Source organism: Engraulis encrasicolus, chromosome 11, assembly GCF_034702125.1.
Source record: "Engraulis encrasicolus isolate BLACKSEA-1 chromosome 11, IST_EnEncr_1.0, whole genome shotgun sequence".
Lineage (NCBI taxonomy): Eukaryota > Metazoa > Chordata > Actinopteri > Clupeiformes > Engraulidae > Engraulis > Engraulis encrasicolus.
Window position 1 is genome coordinate 40,020,802 of NC_085867.1, and position 18,181 is coordinate 40,038,982.

At 43.8% G+C, this 18,181-nt stretch overlaps 1 protein-coding gene across 4 annotated transcripts in view; it reads right to left on the reverse strand.

Annotated features, from left to right (window-relative positions):
- Positions 1 to 18,181, reverse strand: part of ptpn13 (protein tyrosine phosphatase non-receptor type 13) — a 112,229-nt gene that overhangs the window by 82,097 nt on the left and 11,951 nt on the right. For all 4 annotated transcript variants that reach the window (XM_063210608.1, XM_063210609.1, XM_063210607.1 and 1 more), the window contains exons 2-3: positions 14,008 to 14,127; positions 2,027 to 2,193 (exon numbers count right to left, since the gene is read on the reverse strand). In XM_063210608.1, coding sequence (XP_063066678.1) covers positions 2,027 to 2,193; positions 14,008 to 14,122 — 282 coding nt within the window. In that variant the 5' untranslated portion in view covers positions 14,123 to 14,127. The remainder of the gene's footprint in view (positions 1 to 2,026; positions 2,194 to 14,007; positions 14,128 to 18,181) is intronic.

An 18,181-nucleotide genomic window follows, 5' to 3' on the forward strand; every position in this document is an offset into this window, starting at 1 on the left:
GGGCTTAATACAGTTAAAATCGTTGGCTGGGGTTTATAAAGGTGGTAAAGTTTCTTATTTTTCATGTAAGCCGTTGCCTTGCTTTAAGACTAGTTAAAAGAGGGAGCATGTCGCTAAGCTAGTGAAAGTCAATGGATCCGTGTAGCATGCTACAATACGTTTTTTTTTAACGTAGTGACAATGTGACCATGTCTGGAAGGTTCACGTACTTTCATGCAGCAGCACTGTATGTACAATGTGTGTGTGTGTGTGTGTGTGTGTGTGTGTGTGTGTGTGTGTGTGTGTGTGTGTGTGTGTGTGTGTGTGTGTGTGTGTGTGTGTGTGTGTGTGTGTGTGTGTGTGTGTGTGTGTGTGCGCGTACAGTGTGTGTGTGTGCGTGTGCGTGTGTGCGTACAGTGTGTGTGTGTGCGTGTGTGTGTGTGCGTACAGTGTGTGTGTGTGTGTGTGTGTGTGTGTGTGTGTGGCCTTCCTTCAAACAGGTGTCATGATCGAATGCGTGTACCCTATATGTGAGCCTCCAACCTGCAGTGCAGCAGCCCTTAAAAACTTTTCCATTTCCTTGTCCTGACTCACAGCTCAACTCCGCTCTGTTCTGCTGTTTTCCCTGAAAACGATCGGGCTCCGCTTCACTCTCCCCGACTCTCTTCTCCCTCAGAGCCTGGACCGGCTGGGGGAAAGAATAACTTCTAGGTTTGCCAAAGAATGCAAAGGATTCTTCCTCTTTTTTTTCTTTTTAAAAAAAGGGAGAACAGAGCCTCATTCACTCTGAGCCCTGAGCAGCTCTAGGCCTACTCTTCTCCACCACCACTCCTGCGAGCCTGCCTGCAGCAGCACTAGAACATGCAGTGCCCAACGACAATAGCACATTAAAGCAACTCTACAGTACGTAGTTTTCATCACAGAGCAGCACAGGAAGGTATAGCATTGAGACATTGGATTGGAATGCCATTTTCGCATGCATTGCCCACCGTAATTGTCCATAAGCCCATCGTAACATTCTACTAGACTAGTTATACATTATTTTGAACATTCAGATATTCAAAGCCAAACATTCGAGGTCTTACTAAAATGGCATCCATAGCAGAATACTTCCATGCTTTCTTACAATCACTGTATTTTCTGAGCTGTAATCCAGCTAAGTGCTCAAGAATCTTTGGTTTTAATCTTCAACTGCCCTACAGACTGGAAGTGGAATAGTCCATCTTGGACCACAATAAAGAAAAGGTGTGCACTGTGCACCTCTGAACTTAAAGCTTACAGGCTGCAACTTCAAAAGTGCCTTTCTCACCCTGATACAAGTGTGTGGACCAGTGAAAAGACTTTGTAATAATTATTTGAAGCTTGGAAAAAACCTATAAAGTACTGCTTTAAAGTGACACAGCAAGATTTCCGAGGTTAAAGACACACTGCCATGCTAGTCGAATGAATGGTAACAAGGACAAATAAAATATCACAATGTGGCGACTTACAAATATTTCACATGGCACATATTTGAGACAACCACAGTGGAAACACCCCAAGGACATGATTAATTTTTGGAATGTCTGTGTTGTTTTGTGCACTAACATCACATGTGCCTATAAGTGTTGTCTACGTACATTATATTCAAACTTTACTTCATTTTATTTTGCTGCTTTCTTGGCTAAGACTATCTCCATGTTGAGACAAAGTAATTCCTCGGGACATTGGTAACAAGACAAAGCATAAACCATTGGAAGCACAGACAGCAACCTGCCCCCCAGGCCAACACAGCTTTTGACTTTTTAATATTAAATGACTCATAGTTCTGTTTGTGTGTCTACCTAAGAGTGTGTGTATGACTCGGTTTGCGTTGGGCGCTCCCTGCAGGCAGCACACACACACCCACGCACACACGCACACACACAATCACACACAAACACTGGGTAAACAAACAGACAGACATACGAACAAACAAACAAACAGAGAGGGTCATTGCAATACCCAACCTGCCCAACCGCCTCCAGGAAGCCAGATAACAACCAAATCAAATTTGACAGCACTGTACCTTCTCAATGTCAGACACAGAGGCCAGATTTAGCCCTTCGAGGACCTCGGGGGCAGTGAAGGCCCTCAGGTCCTGCTGCGCCACGTTCTCGTCTGTGAAGGAGATGTTTCCGGAAGGCATGAGCAGCAGCGACCATGGCGAGATGATGAAGCCCAGAGCTGAGGGATCTATGGGGATAATAAGAGGCAAATACATTTAAATAATACTTAGAATCTTACTAGATAATACTTAGAAAGCACCTTTTCCATTTCATGTAAGTGTAATGGAAAAGGACAATAAAGAAGTCTAAGAATCGATCAGGAACAGTATAGTACCAACACAGCACTGAGGTCTGAGTCTGTTCTTTGGCTGAATGAAATTACTCTCTTTATCAATCTCTTTCAGCATTGACTTCTTATGCGATGGCAAGCTATCTGAATACTGTATGGTTCATGATCAAGTGATGAGAAGAGCATGTTAGTAATGCGAAAATGATAAAGTAATGGCAAAGTAATAGGATGAAAAAAACATTTTTAGTAATATACTGTAATGCCATATTATTACAAACATTCAAAACAAGGTGCAGGACAGTGGGGTAATAAAAAACAAATATGTAGGAGTAATAATTACAAGCATGCATCGATGCATGCGAGTAATGAAATACAATGGAATGGCATTACAAACATTCAAAACAAAGTACAATATTAATACAGTGATGAGGTGCTGTGTCATCCTTTAGCAACAATTTGTGCAATGAGCCGTGTCAAGTTAACCTCTTTGTGCAGAGTCGCACGACAAGGTTTTTGTTACCAAAATGATGATGACCAACTCATCAATCTGTTACCTCAGACTTTCCGTAATGTCTTAGCAGTGTTGTTATGGTGCAGTTGAGGAAAGAGTAAATAGCCCCCATGACTGACTTCTCTGGACAAATGAAAGAAGCTATGCTTTTGACCTGTTCGCACAGTAACAAGGCTGAAAAAAAAAATCTCGTCAGAGAATGACCTCAAGCTAAGGCAAGCGGAAGGAGGAACAAATGACCAGACAGACTTTGTTGACCAAGGGGGAAATTCAGGAATTTACAGAAACCTGCTTGAAGCATTTTTTTAATGACAAGTGACCTGTCTGAGTACACAGACCTTAGTCTGAGTGCACAGACAAAATATGAAGGCCCACTACTAACTTCAGAGACCCTGGTTATGCTATCTAGTGCTTGGTCAAATACCGCAAAGGCTAGCCGGCACACTGACAGCTTCATTGTTGTGGCTTTCTCCCTCAGAACTATTCACACGTTTGGTTCCTCTCATGCTTGCGCTGATAAAAGATGGAGGACCCTTTCCAAGGTGTCTGAGGAGGAATCTGATATGTCAGATAAGCCAGACATGATAAAGGCGAGTTGTGAAAGTGCAAGATTCCTTTCTGGATATCTGGTGAGCAGATCCAAATGTTTATCCATGTGTGGAGTATGCATGTGTGCGCCTGTGTGTGTGTGCGCATGCCTGTGTGTGTGCGTGTCTGCGTGTCTGTGTGTGTGTCTGCGTGTCTGTCTGTGTGTGCGTGCGTGTGTACCTGTGTGTGTGCATCAAACAACAGTCCCCAACCTTGAAATGAATTCATGAATGTATAAATATTTCAATGACAGTATCTGTGTGTGGTGGTATCATCTCTCAAAAATGAATGGCTGGCCTGGGGAGGTTCAATCCGCACATCGCCCACTGTAATTTTCCGACTATTAACAACAGCAGCTGTGCGCCTTTTTGGATAGGGAAAACGAAACTGTGGGAAAACCTCTCTCTTCAATACGAGAAGCTGTTGTCCTACTGCCTCAAATTGAGAACTACTCCCTTCACCACAACAAAACACACACTACAGACTACAGTGAGTACACCCATCCTTTACCAGACCTGGCCCAAGGAACAATAAAAAAAAAGTTTTTGTGTAGCAGTTTGTGGCTTTTTGTAGGCTGAGGAGTTGGTCTGATACGTGTTGGTGGAAATTGGTCGCAGTCAAGACTTTCCATGCCACCACGGAGAGTCATGTGTAGAAGTGTCTGTGTTGCACCACAACATTTTAATCCAGTGATATAAAAAGGATACAATGGAAAAGGGTAACAGAGTACGAGAGAGCGAGAGAGAGAGAGAGAGAGAGAGAGGGAGAGAGAGAGAGAGAGAGAGGGAGAGAGCGAGACAGAGAGAGAGCGAGAGAGAGAGAGAGAGAGAGGGAGAGAGCGAGACAGAGAGAGAGCGAGAGCGAGACAGAGAGAGAGCGAGAGAGAGAGCGAGAGAGAGAGAGAGAGAGAGAGAACACAGCAGATTAGAGAGCTGCAACAGTGAAGGACTGTTCCAAGTTAGAAATAGCTCACAAGTTACTCAGGGCTCATTTCAATTGAACTACCACCTACTGCCCATGGATTATATTTAAAGTACATGCTAACTCACCTGTATTTGAATGAAGAATTCGGATTAAGAAATAAAGCAGAGAAATTGGAACAGGCCCCCAAGTTAAAAAAAAAAAAGAGGAATGTACAGTCTGGCCAAGAATACATGACCAATCGGGCCTTTAGCAGGTTATGTTATGACAAAAGTGGCCTACTTTGGGGCTGCAGCTTATACAAAACTTTATATTTTAAACATACACAAAATGAAGGAATGCGTTTTATAAACAGCACGGCCTATCTGTGGGAGCCTACAGGTTTCAAGTTCCCTTATCTTGGGTAAATTATACGTATTGAGTCAAAAGACTAGAACTGCTTGTTTTCCACTTTTTTTGCACGGTGCAAAAATAGAAGTCAAGATAAGGATTCCAGCATTTGAAGACAACGCAATGCCTTCTTGGGACGTTTGGAAGACAGGTCTTTCAAGCGGCATAACTGATGAACTGACGACCGACTTTAGGGCCAAAAACAAGACTTAAATCAGAAGAGCTAGAGTGAACGGAAAACGGGAGTCATGAAGAAAAGAAAAGAAAGAACGAAAGAAAGGAAGAAAGAATAACTTACATTTACCAAGGGGTGGAATTCCCAAAGTAAATAGTGCTTTCCTGTGGGGTACTTGTGACTGCGGTAGGACTGTATTGTGAAAACATAGCGGTGAGTCCTACTAGACTGGTAGGAAGGCTTCCTCTCCGTGTTCTGACTGAGCAGACTGGTTCTTGTTGGCAACTTGCTGTGCTGTTCGCACCCAAAGATGCCCACTGTACCACACAACACTTCAGAATCTGGCCCATGAGGATGGAAGAGAGAGAGAGAGAGAGAGAGAGAGAGAGAGAGAGAGAGAGAGAGAGAGAGAGAGAGAGAGAGAATATATACGTATTTGTGTAGGTGGTTTTATGAAGTAGACATTTCAATACTTTCTGAACAAGAGAGAGCGAGAGAGAGAGAGAGGGTGAGCGAAAGGCCAGAGACAACACGGCCAAGAGGGAGGCTAGCTGTCTGCTCGAAAACATCAGAGGATGTCTGATCGTGACTTATAAACTCTGGGGGAGCGTAAAAAAACGCACCCCTCCCTCCCTCTGAACTCCAGATGGGAACTGGGAAGAACTCTGGTCTAAATATAGAAAAACCATCACAACCTCTCCGTGCCTCCAAAACAACGGGACAAGAGATGTCAGCAGGTCTTACATAGTGCGTGTTTTTGCCAAAAGAGTGACACATGCTGCTAGCATTTACTCGCAAGCACTGAAACTACGGGTCACTTCTGTGCCATTGGTGTCATAGGGCAACTATGCACACATGGACAGACAGTTTGGGTCTGATTTGAGTCAGTCTGTCAACAACAGACCTGGCAAACGTAATAGGTCATCACACACACACACACACACACACACACACACACACACACACACACACACACACACACACACACACACACACACACACACACACACACACACACACACACACACACACACACACACACACACACACACACACACACACACACACACACACACACACACACACACACACACACACACACACACACGGTATGGCATGTCATTATAGTACTATTACTGCCCGGTCAAATGTCATATCACACGCGCACACACACGCTATTTCATGGTAGGTACTCCATATCATTACAGCAGTATTACTGTAAATATAAGGGCTGCATCAGGGCGGGAAGAAGAGCGTTCCATGGAAAGACACTTCCAGTGATAACAGCACACATGGGAATACTTGGAGCACATCGTGAACACCACCAGAGTGCTAGAGTGTGACAGCAACGGTTCCCCTGATTAGACACGCCTTTCACACTAACTGTACAAATGATTTCGAGTGTCATGTTCTGAGGCAATGATTTGGCGTCCCAGAAACAGACAAGATCGGGATTAATCTTAAGCTGTTCTTTGTAAACACACGACACTGTATATAAGATTAGCCAACACATATAAAGCCAATTTGGATTTGAACATACAAAAAATGAAATTACAACACATATAAAGCCAATTTGGATTTAAACTTACAAAAATTGATATTACAACACACACAAACGAACTCATTGGAGATCCTCTCCTCTCATCATGTTTATCTAGGTATCTAGCAGGGTTGCCTAGAAACACTTGGCACGCGTCAAATTGCTTTATTACCTCGAATTCGGCACACCACACGACATATTGACATAACTGGCACCCATCAGTTGACCCTTCTGAATGAGCTGGTCTTATTGACCGATCTGAGTCATTTGCGAGGCATAGGGCGCAAATAAGGGCAATAAGAGACCAAAGGAGCTGGGGTGGGAGTGTCACTCTTGAGTTATGACACATGCCAGTGGGAATTCCCTGAAGTGCCCTGAGGCCAGGCGTTTAATTACCCGCAACCAGAGAGAGAGACAGACAGACAGACAGACAGACAGACAGACAGACAGACAGACAGACAGACAGAGAACGAGACAGACAGACAGAGAGAGTGTGAGCGACAGAGAGAGAACGAGAGAGAGAGGGGGAGAGAGAGAGAGAGAGAGAGAGAGAGAGAGAGAGAACGAGAGAGAGAGGGAGAGAGAGAGAGAGAGAGAGAGAGAGATGCAGAGAAAGACAGATGAAATTGAGAGAGCGCGCTAGAAAGAGAGAGGGCTTCTAATTAGCCAAAGCCACAAGGTGCCACAGGGACGCTGGTGGGGATACCAGGCAGCTCCACCACAGGCCTCAGTCACCAGTCACCACACCCAGCTCCAGTCCCCTGCCTGGACACCAGGGCTTGACATTAACTTTTTCGCTTGCCGGCCACTATGGCTAGTGATTTTCCCGAGTCACTAGCCATCCAGCTATTCTGGTAGCCACAAATTAGATTTTTTTTTTATCATCACGCTGTACTTCTAACCTCAGAAGATGAGGTGCTTAAAGCAAGAAGATGAGTGCATGGGTTTCTACATGGAAATAAAACAGACAAATAGAAACTGAGTAACTGAGTTTTTCTTGAACTTAAATACAAACAATTGATATACAAGGGGCAAAGTGCAGAATATACACTATTCTGACATGTCATACCATAGAATAAGCTACCTGCCAATGGCTAGTGATACTGAAATTGTTACCGGCCACAGCCAACTTTTACCAGCATTTGGCCGGTTGGCAGGTGCCAGTCCCATGCCAGTCTGGTGGACACCCAGAGGACAGTCTATCCAGCACTGATACTGACACACACACGCACATGTATATGCACGCACGCACGCACGCACACGCTGAACTGTTCACATGACCACACACACGCACGCATGAAGTCATACGAACAAAGAGAGAATCACACAAAAACGCACACATATAGAGGATGATACATTCCCTCAAACACATACAGAAACATACAGTACACACACATATGCACATGCACATGCACACACACGCACACGCGCACGCGCACACGCACGCGCACGCGCACGCGCACACGCACACGCACACGCACACGCACACGCACACGCACACGCACACGCACACACACACACACACAGGGAACAAATGGGATACAAGGGGGATACACACTGACTACTGCAGTGACTGAATGGGCAATTAACCCTGGGAGTGGAGCGGGCCGAGAAGAGAACAGGCTCCCCCCAGAAGAGCTGTGAGCAGAAGGATGATCTGTGGTCAAGACGCGCTTGGCAGACGCTCAAGCCTGAGGTGCCAGCTGTGTGTGTGTATGAGAGAGAGAGAGCGAGAGAGCGAGAGAGCGAGAGAGCGAGAGAGCGAGAGAGAGAGAGAGCGAGAGAGAGAGAGAGACTTGAGCTAGGGCACAATAAAGTTGTCATTGTCTGAGGGGACCCATGGATACCCCCTTCATCACACGCACGCACGCACACACGCACACACATACGCACACAAAGATAGACAGAGAGAGTGACACACACACAATTCATACTGAATCTCTCCCCACATGCTTGGGCACCCCTTATCAGTGTGAGAAATGGGCCACGGGTCCTCCTAAGAATTGGGCCTTTGAAGGGCTTCAGGGAATCCAGCCCTCAGTACTCTGGAAGACCGGCCCTGACTCACCCTCACCAAGGCCGCCCCACACTGCTCCCTACATCATAGTCGTCATTATTTTTGGAAACTATTGGTGCCCACACCAGCCTCGCTTGCTTGAGAGAGATGTGGGTGTGGTGTGGTGTGGTGTGGTGTGGTGTGGTGTGGTGTGGTGTGGCCTCTTTCAGAAGAGATTCACAGAAATGCTTTTTGTGACGTCTTGTCTGTCCTGCGCCACCATCACCACCATACCGTTGCACTGTGTAGAATGGTGGCTAGAGAGGTTGCTCGTTGAAACTGTGCTACCTATTGCCAAATTTGATCTTTCCATGAATTTACCAAGTATTATTTAGTACTATGACCAAAGTACAGTCAATTTTGCAGCTAAACATGTCTATTTCCGGAGGATCCACATTTTCATGTATTAAAAAAATGCAATTTTCCCAGTCGTGATACTTAGCATTTGGTGGTGGTGATAACAATTCTAGGAAAAGGTAACATTTGGGAATGAGCAGAGAGAATTCTGGACATAAATTGCAAAACATATTACACAGTGAGTGCTCATTTAAGCACAGTGCACTTTTCAGCAATGCACACACTGGCATACAGTTGATAAAGATGGAAATCTATCAGATTTTTAACAAATGCTATAGCCGACTGCAATCCTTTCTGTCCCATGGACTAATCTATTTATTCATACAAATGCTGTTCAGCAATACGTCACCACCAGTATGTTATACATTTCAGTTTTGAGTGGTACCCAAAGAGGCATTCTTAAAATGAGTCAAATGTGTCTTTGTGATATAGCAACCCAAGAGCATATGGCAAACCCCCAAATATCAGAACCTTCTGCTTTTATTTTGGCAGGATAATGGATAATTCTTGAAACAGGCAGGATAATGGAGCAATGAGGTTTTCCCTTAACTTGTTTCTTACTCCAAGTGATCTTAACCTGAGTTGGTGACAAAGCCACATCCTTGGAATAACCCGAAACTGCCACACGGAACTAAGTGAGTCGCAGAGTAATTAATACAGTGACTGTAAAGTGACTAACTGATGACAGGATGCTGTGCTGAGGGCTGTGGGTCAACAAAATCAACTTCAGTCGCAGTTGAGAAGATAATGCAATCTTACACACACAGCTACTGTAGAATAGTCAGTAGCCTTCACACTGCACACTTCACACATACTACTACCTCCAGTGCCTAACACATGTCATTTCTATGGTTTATCTACTTGACGCGTTAAGATACATTTTATTCTAGTGAATTAGATGAACAACGGTACCATTTAAGCATCAAGAAAAGCAGCACAGTGCTCTGAAAAGGTGCACTGGATGGTGGCCAGAGCAGGCACTACAACTATGCAGGCACTACAACTATCTTTTCATAAATATTTCCTGAGTAGTAAGTTAATATTTACAAGTATGACCAACATACAGTGAGTTTTGCAGCTAAAAATGTCTATTTCTGGTAATTCAAAATGGCGGACATGGAGAAGATCCCCCTTTTCATGAAAAGTGCAATTTTCTCAGTCGTAATGAATGGCTAGAATTTGATGGTGGTGGTAAGTAAAGTATTTGTGAGTAAAAAGGTAACCTTTGAGAATGGGCAGCATGAATTTTGGAAATCATCTGCAGAACATGAAACAATTAGAGGGCACATACATTAATTGAGAGACAAGAAAAGAATGACTAGACAATGTAGTCCCCATCACAAATAAACCCAAGGCCATATGGCCTGCCTAACTAATGCTTATAGTATACGTACCTCTCCCATCTATATGCCTACACACTTCGTAATAGAACAAGTCTTCATATGGAAATGTTCAGAGGAGTTGTTTCCACATTAACTTCTGAGTATGAGTGTATGAGGCAATCCCGCTAGCCACAGCAGCACATGACTGTGGTTAGCGGAGACTCCTTCCTAAATAGTGTTTGTTTACGTTAGTCGGGTATTAGGGCCCATGACATATGACAGGCAATTTTGTCCATTCCGTTTCCTCTTAAGCCAAGGAGGGGGGTGATTGAAAACACTCTGGAAATGGCTTCACAAACCAAACATGCTCCAGTTCCGAAAGCTTTCCATCAAAACAACAACTAACGAGCCTAAACGAATGCGAGTTTAAGTGCGGGGGTCGGGCGTGAAAGAGTGATTGGGCTAAATTGGAAAACAATAGCTATAGGCCTAGTGTAGACTGTAGCCCATCGTGTGAAACAAAGCAAAAAAGATGTCAGATTAAAAATCACATTTTCAGCAAATAACTTATATAAAACCTACAAAGCTTTTTCCCGCTATGGAAAAACGTCAATCCAGGTAGACCATAATTATTTTCCCCAAGATACCCTCAGGGGCAATTATTTTATAGAGGGTATTTCCATCTGCCCTCTATAATTGTTAACAATTCTCCCTCTCTCTGCAAATACACACTGTTCTGTACGCATGACTGAAAGTTGACACACTTATAACTGCCGAGAGGAGGCCAACAATATTTTTTCAACTATGCGTGATCACTGAGGGATGCAGAGCTTCAGTGAAAGCATTCCTAGGCTACGAGTCTGCCCTCAATTAAACAAGGCAGCAGGGGACCAGTGCAATGAGTCAGATGACTATGACAAGTAATTGTCGTTTATAATAACCATTTCTTGCCTTTCCTTTAGACTCATTCACTTTTGACTGATGCAATATACTAATACTACTCATCAGGCATGGAGTGAAATCTTAATAAAATCGGTGTTTGCTTTGCGTCACTGGTGCCGGATACAATGACTAGTGAAATTTAGACAGAATTTAGTAGGCAAAGAGTGCAAACAGTGTTCAGCAACCAGTAATCGAAGTCCGAAGTCCCGTCCAAAGTTTATCCATTACAATAACACCAATTTATGTCTGCCACAGCATGTGCTTTAAAAGTCGTGCCGTTAAGCTGTCTTTTGTGGAAACTGTTGAATTTTAAAATCGTCTTGTTTTATGTTCTGGAACTGGGAGGGGATTGACTTTCAGTTAGTTTTCGCATTCATGCAGCTGTGCTAAGTCATGTTTAGTCATGTCAAAAGAACAAGCTTATAATCTGCCAGCATGATCCGGAAAAAGGTTTAAGGCAATTGAAGAAGCTCCATTAATGCAAATTGTCTATTTGTCTGATTGTCTATTTTAACTAGGTCCATTTTGATCCCCTTTATCCATAGTAGGAACTTGCCCAGCACAAACCTCACCGCATTTTTTATCCACCCTGAAACGGTGTCTGAAACATTTGATCCTAATGACCTCACAGACCTTTGAACAGGTAAGCCTGCTTATGAATGAAACCACCTGTTTTAAGTGCAGAGGCGGACAGAACACATGTATGGCCAGGTTTTTTTGCTCCATTTCTGAAGACAGCGTCTCCCCGTCTTCCTATTTCTCCAAAGAACTGGTGTCTGTACTATACACAAAGGCACTTCACTGAACAGCTCTATCCTGTAGCAAAAGGTGACATTTCGAAAACATCGTCATTGGACTTCAGGGCATAACACTGGACGTGTTTTTTTTTTTCTAGCATACTGTACTGTAAACAACTAAGGCATTCATTAGACAAAGACACGCATTGCTTGACAGTGAAACGAATTGTTAGCTGGCTCACCACTCTCCTAATTACAGACCTTTTAAAGCAATGCTTCAACCAATGAAACGTATGATTAAGAGGGATTTGAGAGAAGTGCCGTTGCATGTGTCTAGCAAACAAACACAAGGCGAGAATCTGTAATTTTATTGGTACACCTAATGTCTGACTGTGTCCACAGTGAAATTGCACGCCCTGTAAAGAGCACAGTCTTTTTTTTCTTTTAAGTGCTGGTAGTGCAGCAGCGTTTGCTGACAGGGTGAACCACATCACATTTCACAGCATGATCCAAAAACGTGTTTTTCTTCTGTTCTACATCCAGAGCAAAGGAAGCTAAAACTCTTGGCTTTAAAAAATAAAAAAACATTTTAAAAATCCTTGCCGTTATTAGTACAAACCACAGCAGTCTCCACTGTTATTATCGCCTTTCAAACAACAAGCAACTCACAACCACTCATTCGGAAATAGTACCCTAATGGTCCATGCCATGATGTCTCAGGTGACCTGGATTTAAGCTTAGACGCCAGAATCTAGGTTCCAAGTTACAGTTCTACCGGTGTACAAAATCATTTCAAAAAGCTAGCATGGCTTGCGCAAGTGGGGGTCAACTGAAGCAGTTTTACCTCCTCCTGTAGCACATTACAGAGAGCTGAAACACGAGGAAATGCATGATATTGGGTATGCATGAGCAGTAAGACGATGCAGCAATAGCAATAGCAGTAGCAGTAGCAGTAGCAGTAGTAGTAGTAGTAGTAGTAATAGTAGTAGATGTATGAGTAGTAGGGCAGGGAAGCTGACAAGGGGGGGACAAAGAGGGCAGTTGTCCTGGGCCCAGGGAGATTGGGGGCCCACAATTGGGCCCTCTTTACATTGAATGTATTGGGTGGGGGGCCCTTTCAGAGCACTTTGTCTTGGGCCCAGCCAAAGCAGTCAGCGACCCTAAGTAGAGTGTAAGGTGTTCGAACCATACACCTCCTCTGCCAGCACAGCACACAATGTTGAAATGAGAAAATGCAGATGCAGCATAGCTTGGTAGTAGTAGAAATACTGTAGCAGTAAATGACTAGTAGTAGGTAGTAGTAGGTCTGTAGTAGTGCATTATAAATGTACGCATGAGTAGTAGAGTGTGGCATATGGTACCCATACATCACCCACAGTAATGGCAGTTGGGTCACTGATGTTTTTATGGACTCAGGCGTCAGGTGATACACCCACAGTTAATGCCCAGAAATTGGCAATGAATGCACTTCAATGAATATGTTTCTTAGACAATTGACTATAAAAAAAAAGTAATCTATAGATGGGTTCACAGTGTTTGTAAACACGATTTTGTGAGGAGGTAATTTTTTTTTGACCGACAGCAGTTTCCAATAATCAGAGGTTGAGTTGTGCGCAGTTAGTTTCGTGCAGTCAGAGGAAAACAAAAAACGACCCCGTTGAAGAAGTACTGGATGTCTGCATGAACTGTAGGGTGATGTAGTAGCCGTAGAAACCAGTATGATCATCTGGGTGTGGTGTATTGAAATAGTGAAAGTCCGTACACTGCAGCGCCACTTATATGTTTTTTTCAAGATATACAACACTTCGGAAAGTTGGGTCGAAATGGTGTTTGTCTTGAATAAACCTTACAGCCAGAGCTGCAGTGTGTGGACTTTCTACTCTCGCCATTGTCAGATACACCTTTGTCCTGCATCTGGTCTCAGTGAGGTGGGATGTGCACATTTTCACTCTTCTTTTTAAATATTTTTTGGGCTTTTTTGCTTTTATTTGACAGGATAGTGAAGGTAGTGATAGGAAGTGAGTGGGAAGAGATAGACGGGGAAGCATTGGCAAGGACCCGGGCCGGGACTCGAATCCGGGTCGGCCACAGAGCAAACTAGTGCCCTACCATTTGCACCACGTTAGAGCCACACTTTAACTCTTCTGAAGAAAAGTATTGAAATAGTGCCCACCTCTCCTGAGCAGCTCCTGCAGGCTCTCTGCGCTCTGGCTGAGTAAGGCCCACACCTCCTCCTCCTCCAGAGGGCCTCCTCGAACCTCCAGCGCCTCCGCCAGCGACACGTGCATCCTCCCTGCAAGATAGGACAACAGTCACGTTATAATGTGGTATAACACATCAGAGACGCATAAATCCTTTCCCTGCAAGATACAGTGCCCTCCATACCCCTGGTTGAGATGTGTTTTTTAGCTTCCAATTATTTTACTTTTTTTCTAAATAATATGGGACCTTAATGGAAAAAAGAGAAAAATCCAACCTTCAATACAAGTGCATTTATTCAGTGGGGAAAAAAACCCACATAAAGAAATAATTATTTGACATCAAATAATGTGTGTCACAATTATTAGCACCCCTGGTGTTAATATTTTGTACAACCCCCTTTTGCCAACAAAACAGCACATAATCTTCTCCTATAATGTTTCACAAGATGGGAAAAGACAGAAAGAGGGATCTTCAGCCATTCCTCTTTGCAGAATCTCTCTAAATCATCCAGAGACCTGGGTCCTCTCCTCTGTACTCTCCTCTTCAGCTCACCCCACAGGTTCTCAATGGGGTTGAGGTCAGGGGACTGAGATGGCCATGGGAGGAGCTTGATTTTGTGTCTGGTGAACCATTTCTGTGTAGATTTGGCCATATGTTTAGGGTCATTGTCTTGCTGAAAGACCCAGTGACGACCCAGCTTCAGCTTTCGGGCAGAGGGCAACAGATTTTGATTTAAAATGTCCTGGTATTTCAAAGCATTCATGATGCCATGCACCCTAACAAGGTTCCCAGGGCCTTTGGAAGCGAAACAGCCCCACAGCATCACTGACCCACCCCCATACTTCACAGTGGGTATGAGGTGCTTTTCAGCATGCACATCTTTCGTGGTACGCCAGACCCACTTAGAGTGTTTGTTGCCAAAAAGCTCAATCTTGGTCTCATCTGACCAAAGCACACGGTCCCAGTTGAAGCCCCAATACCGCTTGGCGAACTCCAGACGCTTGCGTTTATGATTGTGAGTGAGGAAAGGTTTTCTCCGTGCATGCCTCCCAAACAGCTTGTTGGCGTGTAGACAGCGCCTGATGGTTGATTTGGAGACTTTGTGACCCCAGGATGCTACCATTTGTTGTAATTCTGTAACAGTGAGCTTTGGAGATCTTTTGATTTCTCTTACCATCCTCCTCACTGTGCATGGTGGCAAAATAAACTTTGGTTCTCGTCCAGGCTTGTTTACCACTGTTCCAGTTGTTTTGAACTTCTTAATTATTCCTCTCACAGTGGATATGGGCAGCTGCAGTTGAGTGGCAATCTTCTTGTAGCCTCTGCCTGACCTGTGAAGGTCGACGCACATCTGCCTCACTTGTATGCTGTGTTCCTTTGTCTTTCCCATGTTTAAGAGTGGATAAGAGAAATGGCCTCGGTGTCACGTCATATTTATACCCCAGGGAAACAGGAAGTGATGAATTACTAATTAAATGTTCCTACATACTCTGGTAAACTTTGTAAACTACTGTAGAAATGACAGAAATGCTTCAATTATATTTATTTCCTGGGAATTGTTAAGGGTGCCAATAATTGTGGAACAGGTGATTTAATGAAAAATAATTATTTTTTAGTCAGGGATTTTTTTATTTTCTTACAATTCATTTGAGTTGAAGGCTACATTTTCCTACAATTTTCAGTGTGACAGTATTCTTCTGCAATAAACACTGAATTTATTTTAAGGCTTTTAACGCATCTCAACCAGGGGTGCCAATAATTATGGAGGGCACTGTATAAGTCATACTGTATATATCTTATAATATGATATAACACTGTCACATCAGAGACACACGCGTCCTCCCTGCAAGACATAACAGTCACATACAGTCGCGGGAAAAAAATTGAGACCACCTCGAAATTACAGCTTCTTTTGGTTTACTACTTATAGGCATGTGTTTCAGTAAAATGAACATTGTTGTTTCATTCTATAAACTACTGACAACATTTCTTCTGAGTTTCGAATGAAAATATTGTCATTTAGAGCATTCATTTGCAGAAAGTTACAAATGGTCCAAATAACACAAAAGATGCAGATACCTAGAATACTGCTTTTGTGGATGTGTGCGCCTGGACTTTCAAACACCTGTTAACTTTCCCTTCAACAATATTTACGTATGAATGCCGCATTTCAGTTTTGCTGTTGTCAGTCAGACTCAGCGCCAGAGATCGTATCATGGAACACAAAAGATGCAGATACCTAGAATACTGCTTTTGTGGATGTGTGCGCCTGGACTTTCAAACACCTGTTAACTTTCCCTTCAACAATATTTACGTATGAATGCCGCATTTCAGTTTTGCTGTTGTCAGTCAGACTCAGCGCCAGAGATCGTATCACGGACTTGCAAATCAGGGCCTCCCAAAAGCTGCATTGAATGTGCATGTGACTATATGGCCTCACACTGGGCACAGGTGGGTGGTAAGTGATAGTTCTCTGCGGTTACATCATGTAACATTCAGGGAAAACCTCGGGATGTTCCAGAGAATGTCAATGCAACTACCAGAGATGCCATTTCCACAGAAACGAGAGAACACATTTATCACACAGCAGAAAATGATGGCAAACAAGAAAGGACAATCTGTTATTCCACGGATCCTATTCGCCACAATAACTGCCATAAAATACAAGGTGGACACACAGGTCTGTAGGAAAACAAATGTCCTATTTCCGTATGACTCATTTCTTATTTTACCACAAATATAGACGAGCAACATCGGGACACGGAGAAGAACAGCAACAAGAACCAGCTGTTATTACCGTACATGGCTGTCATTAGGTCATCAAAATAAGGACAGCCAATGAAGCCTGTAATAACTCAAACAAACACGCAGTAAATGTTGTTTACTAGATGCTCGAAAACAGAGGAGGCCCAGATAGAAAGAATATAAAAGGGGCAATCAGAGAGAGAGAGAGAGAGGGAGAAGGAGCAACAGAGATAGAGAGAGATAGAAAGACAGAGTATGTGAGAGTGTGTTAGGAAGGGAGAGAGAGCGCGAGAGAAAGAGAGAGCCAGAGAGAGAGCCAGAGAGAGAGCCAGAGAGAGAGCCAGAGAGCGAGAGAGAGAGAAGGAGCAACACAGAGAGAGAGAAAGAAAGACAGAGTATGTGATAGTGTGTTAGGAAGGGAGAGGGGAGCGAGCGAGAGAGAGGGAGAACACTGGCAGGACTCTTTCTGTGTCTCCGTCAGAACAGTCCAGTGTGTTGTCTGTTCCTTCTCTCTGTGGGGCTATGGAGGCCTAAAGCAGCCCAGTAGTCATCTGCAGCACTGCACCCAGACGCATCTGGACAGCCAGGCAGCAGCTACTGGGGACACATGCCACGCGCACACATGCACACACAAAATCACACAGGAAATCAAACAAATGAAAACAGAGGCCAAAACCCTAAAAGACTGGTGGCATTACAACTTTTTTTACACAATATTTTCAAGGGTGAAGGAAGAAAAGGAAGAAATGTGTTTCACAAAAAAGTACGGTGAAGACTCAATGCTCACAATTTCATAAAAGCTGGCCAAGAAAGACAGTGTGCTGCTGTCTGCCACCTAACAAGTTTGCATTTCAAGTGGCCATCAAGTAGCTCAGTTATTAAGAGAAACTGAAACGTGTACAATACTGCAGGGCCACTTTGCACTCCACTAAAAGCTCAACCGACCTGTTTAAGTCACAAGAAGTGACAGGATGGAATATTAAGGTGAAGAAAGGGGAGACCTAGATTTGTTTTCGATGTCGATCTGCCCTACCTTGAGGAAGCCTCAGTCCAAGTTGAGACTCGTCAGGATTAGCCATGACAAAAGCACTAAACAGCACATCAAACTCAACAACACACTCAACATGAACACGTCATCTGATCCAACTGTGCATGATCTGTGTACACACCGTTCAAATGGGCACACAAAGTCGGAATCGTTCATTCCAATACACTCTCTCACACTCACTCACTCTTTCTCTCCCCCTCTCACATACACACGCACACAACCACACATACACCTATCTCTCTCGCTCTCTCCCATGCACACACACACACACACACACACACACACACACACACACACACACACACACACACACACACACACACACACACACACACACACACACACACACACA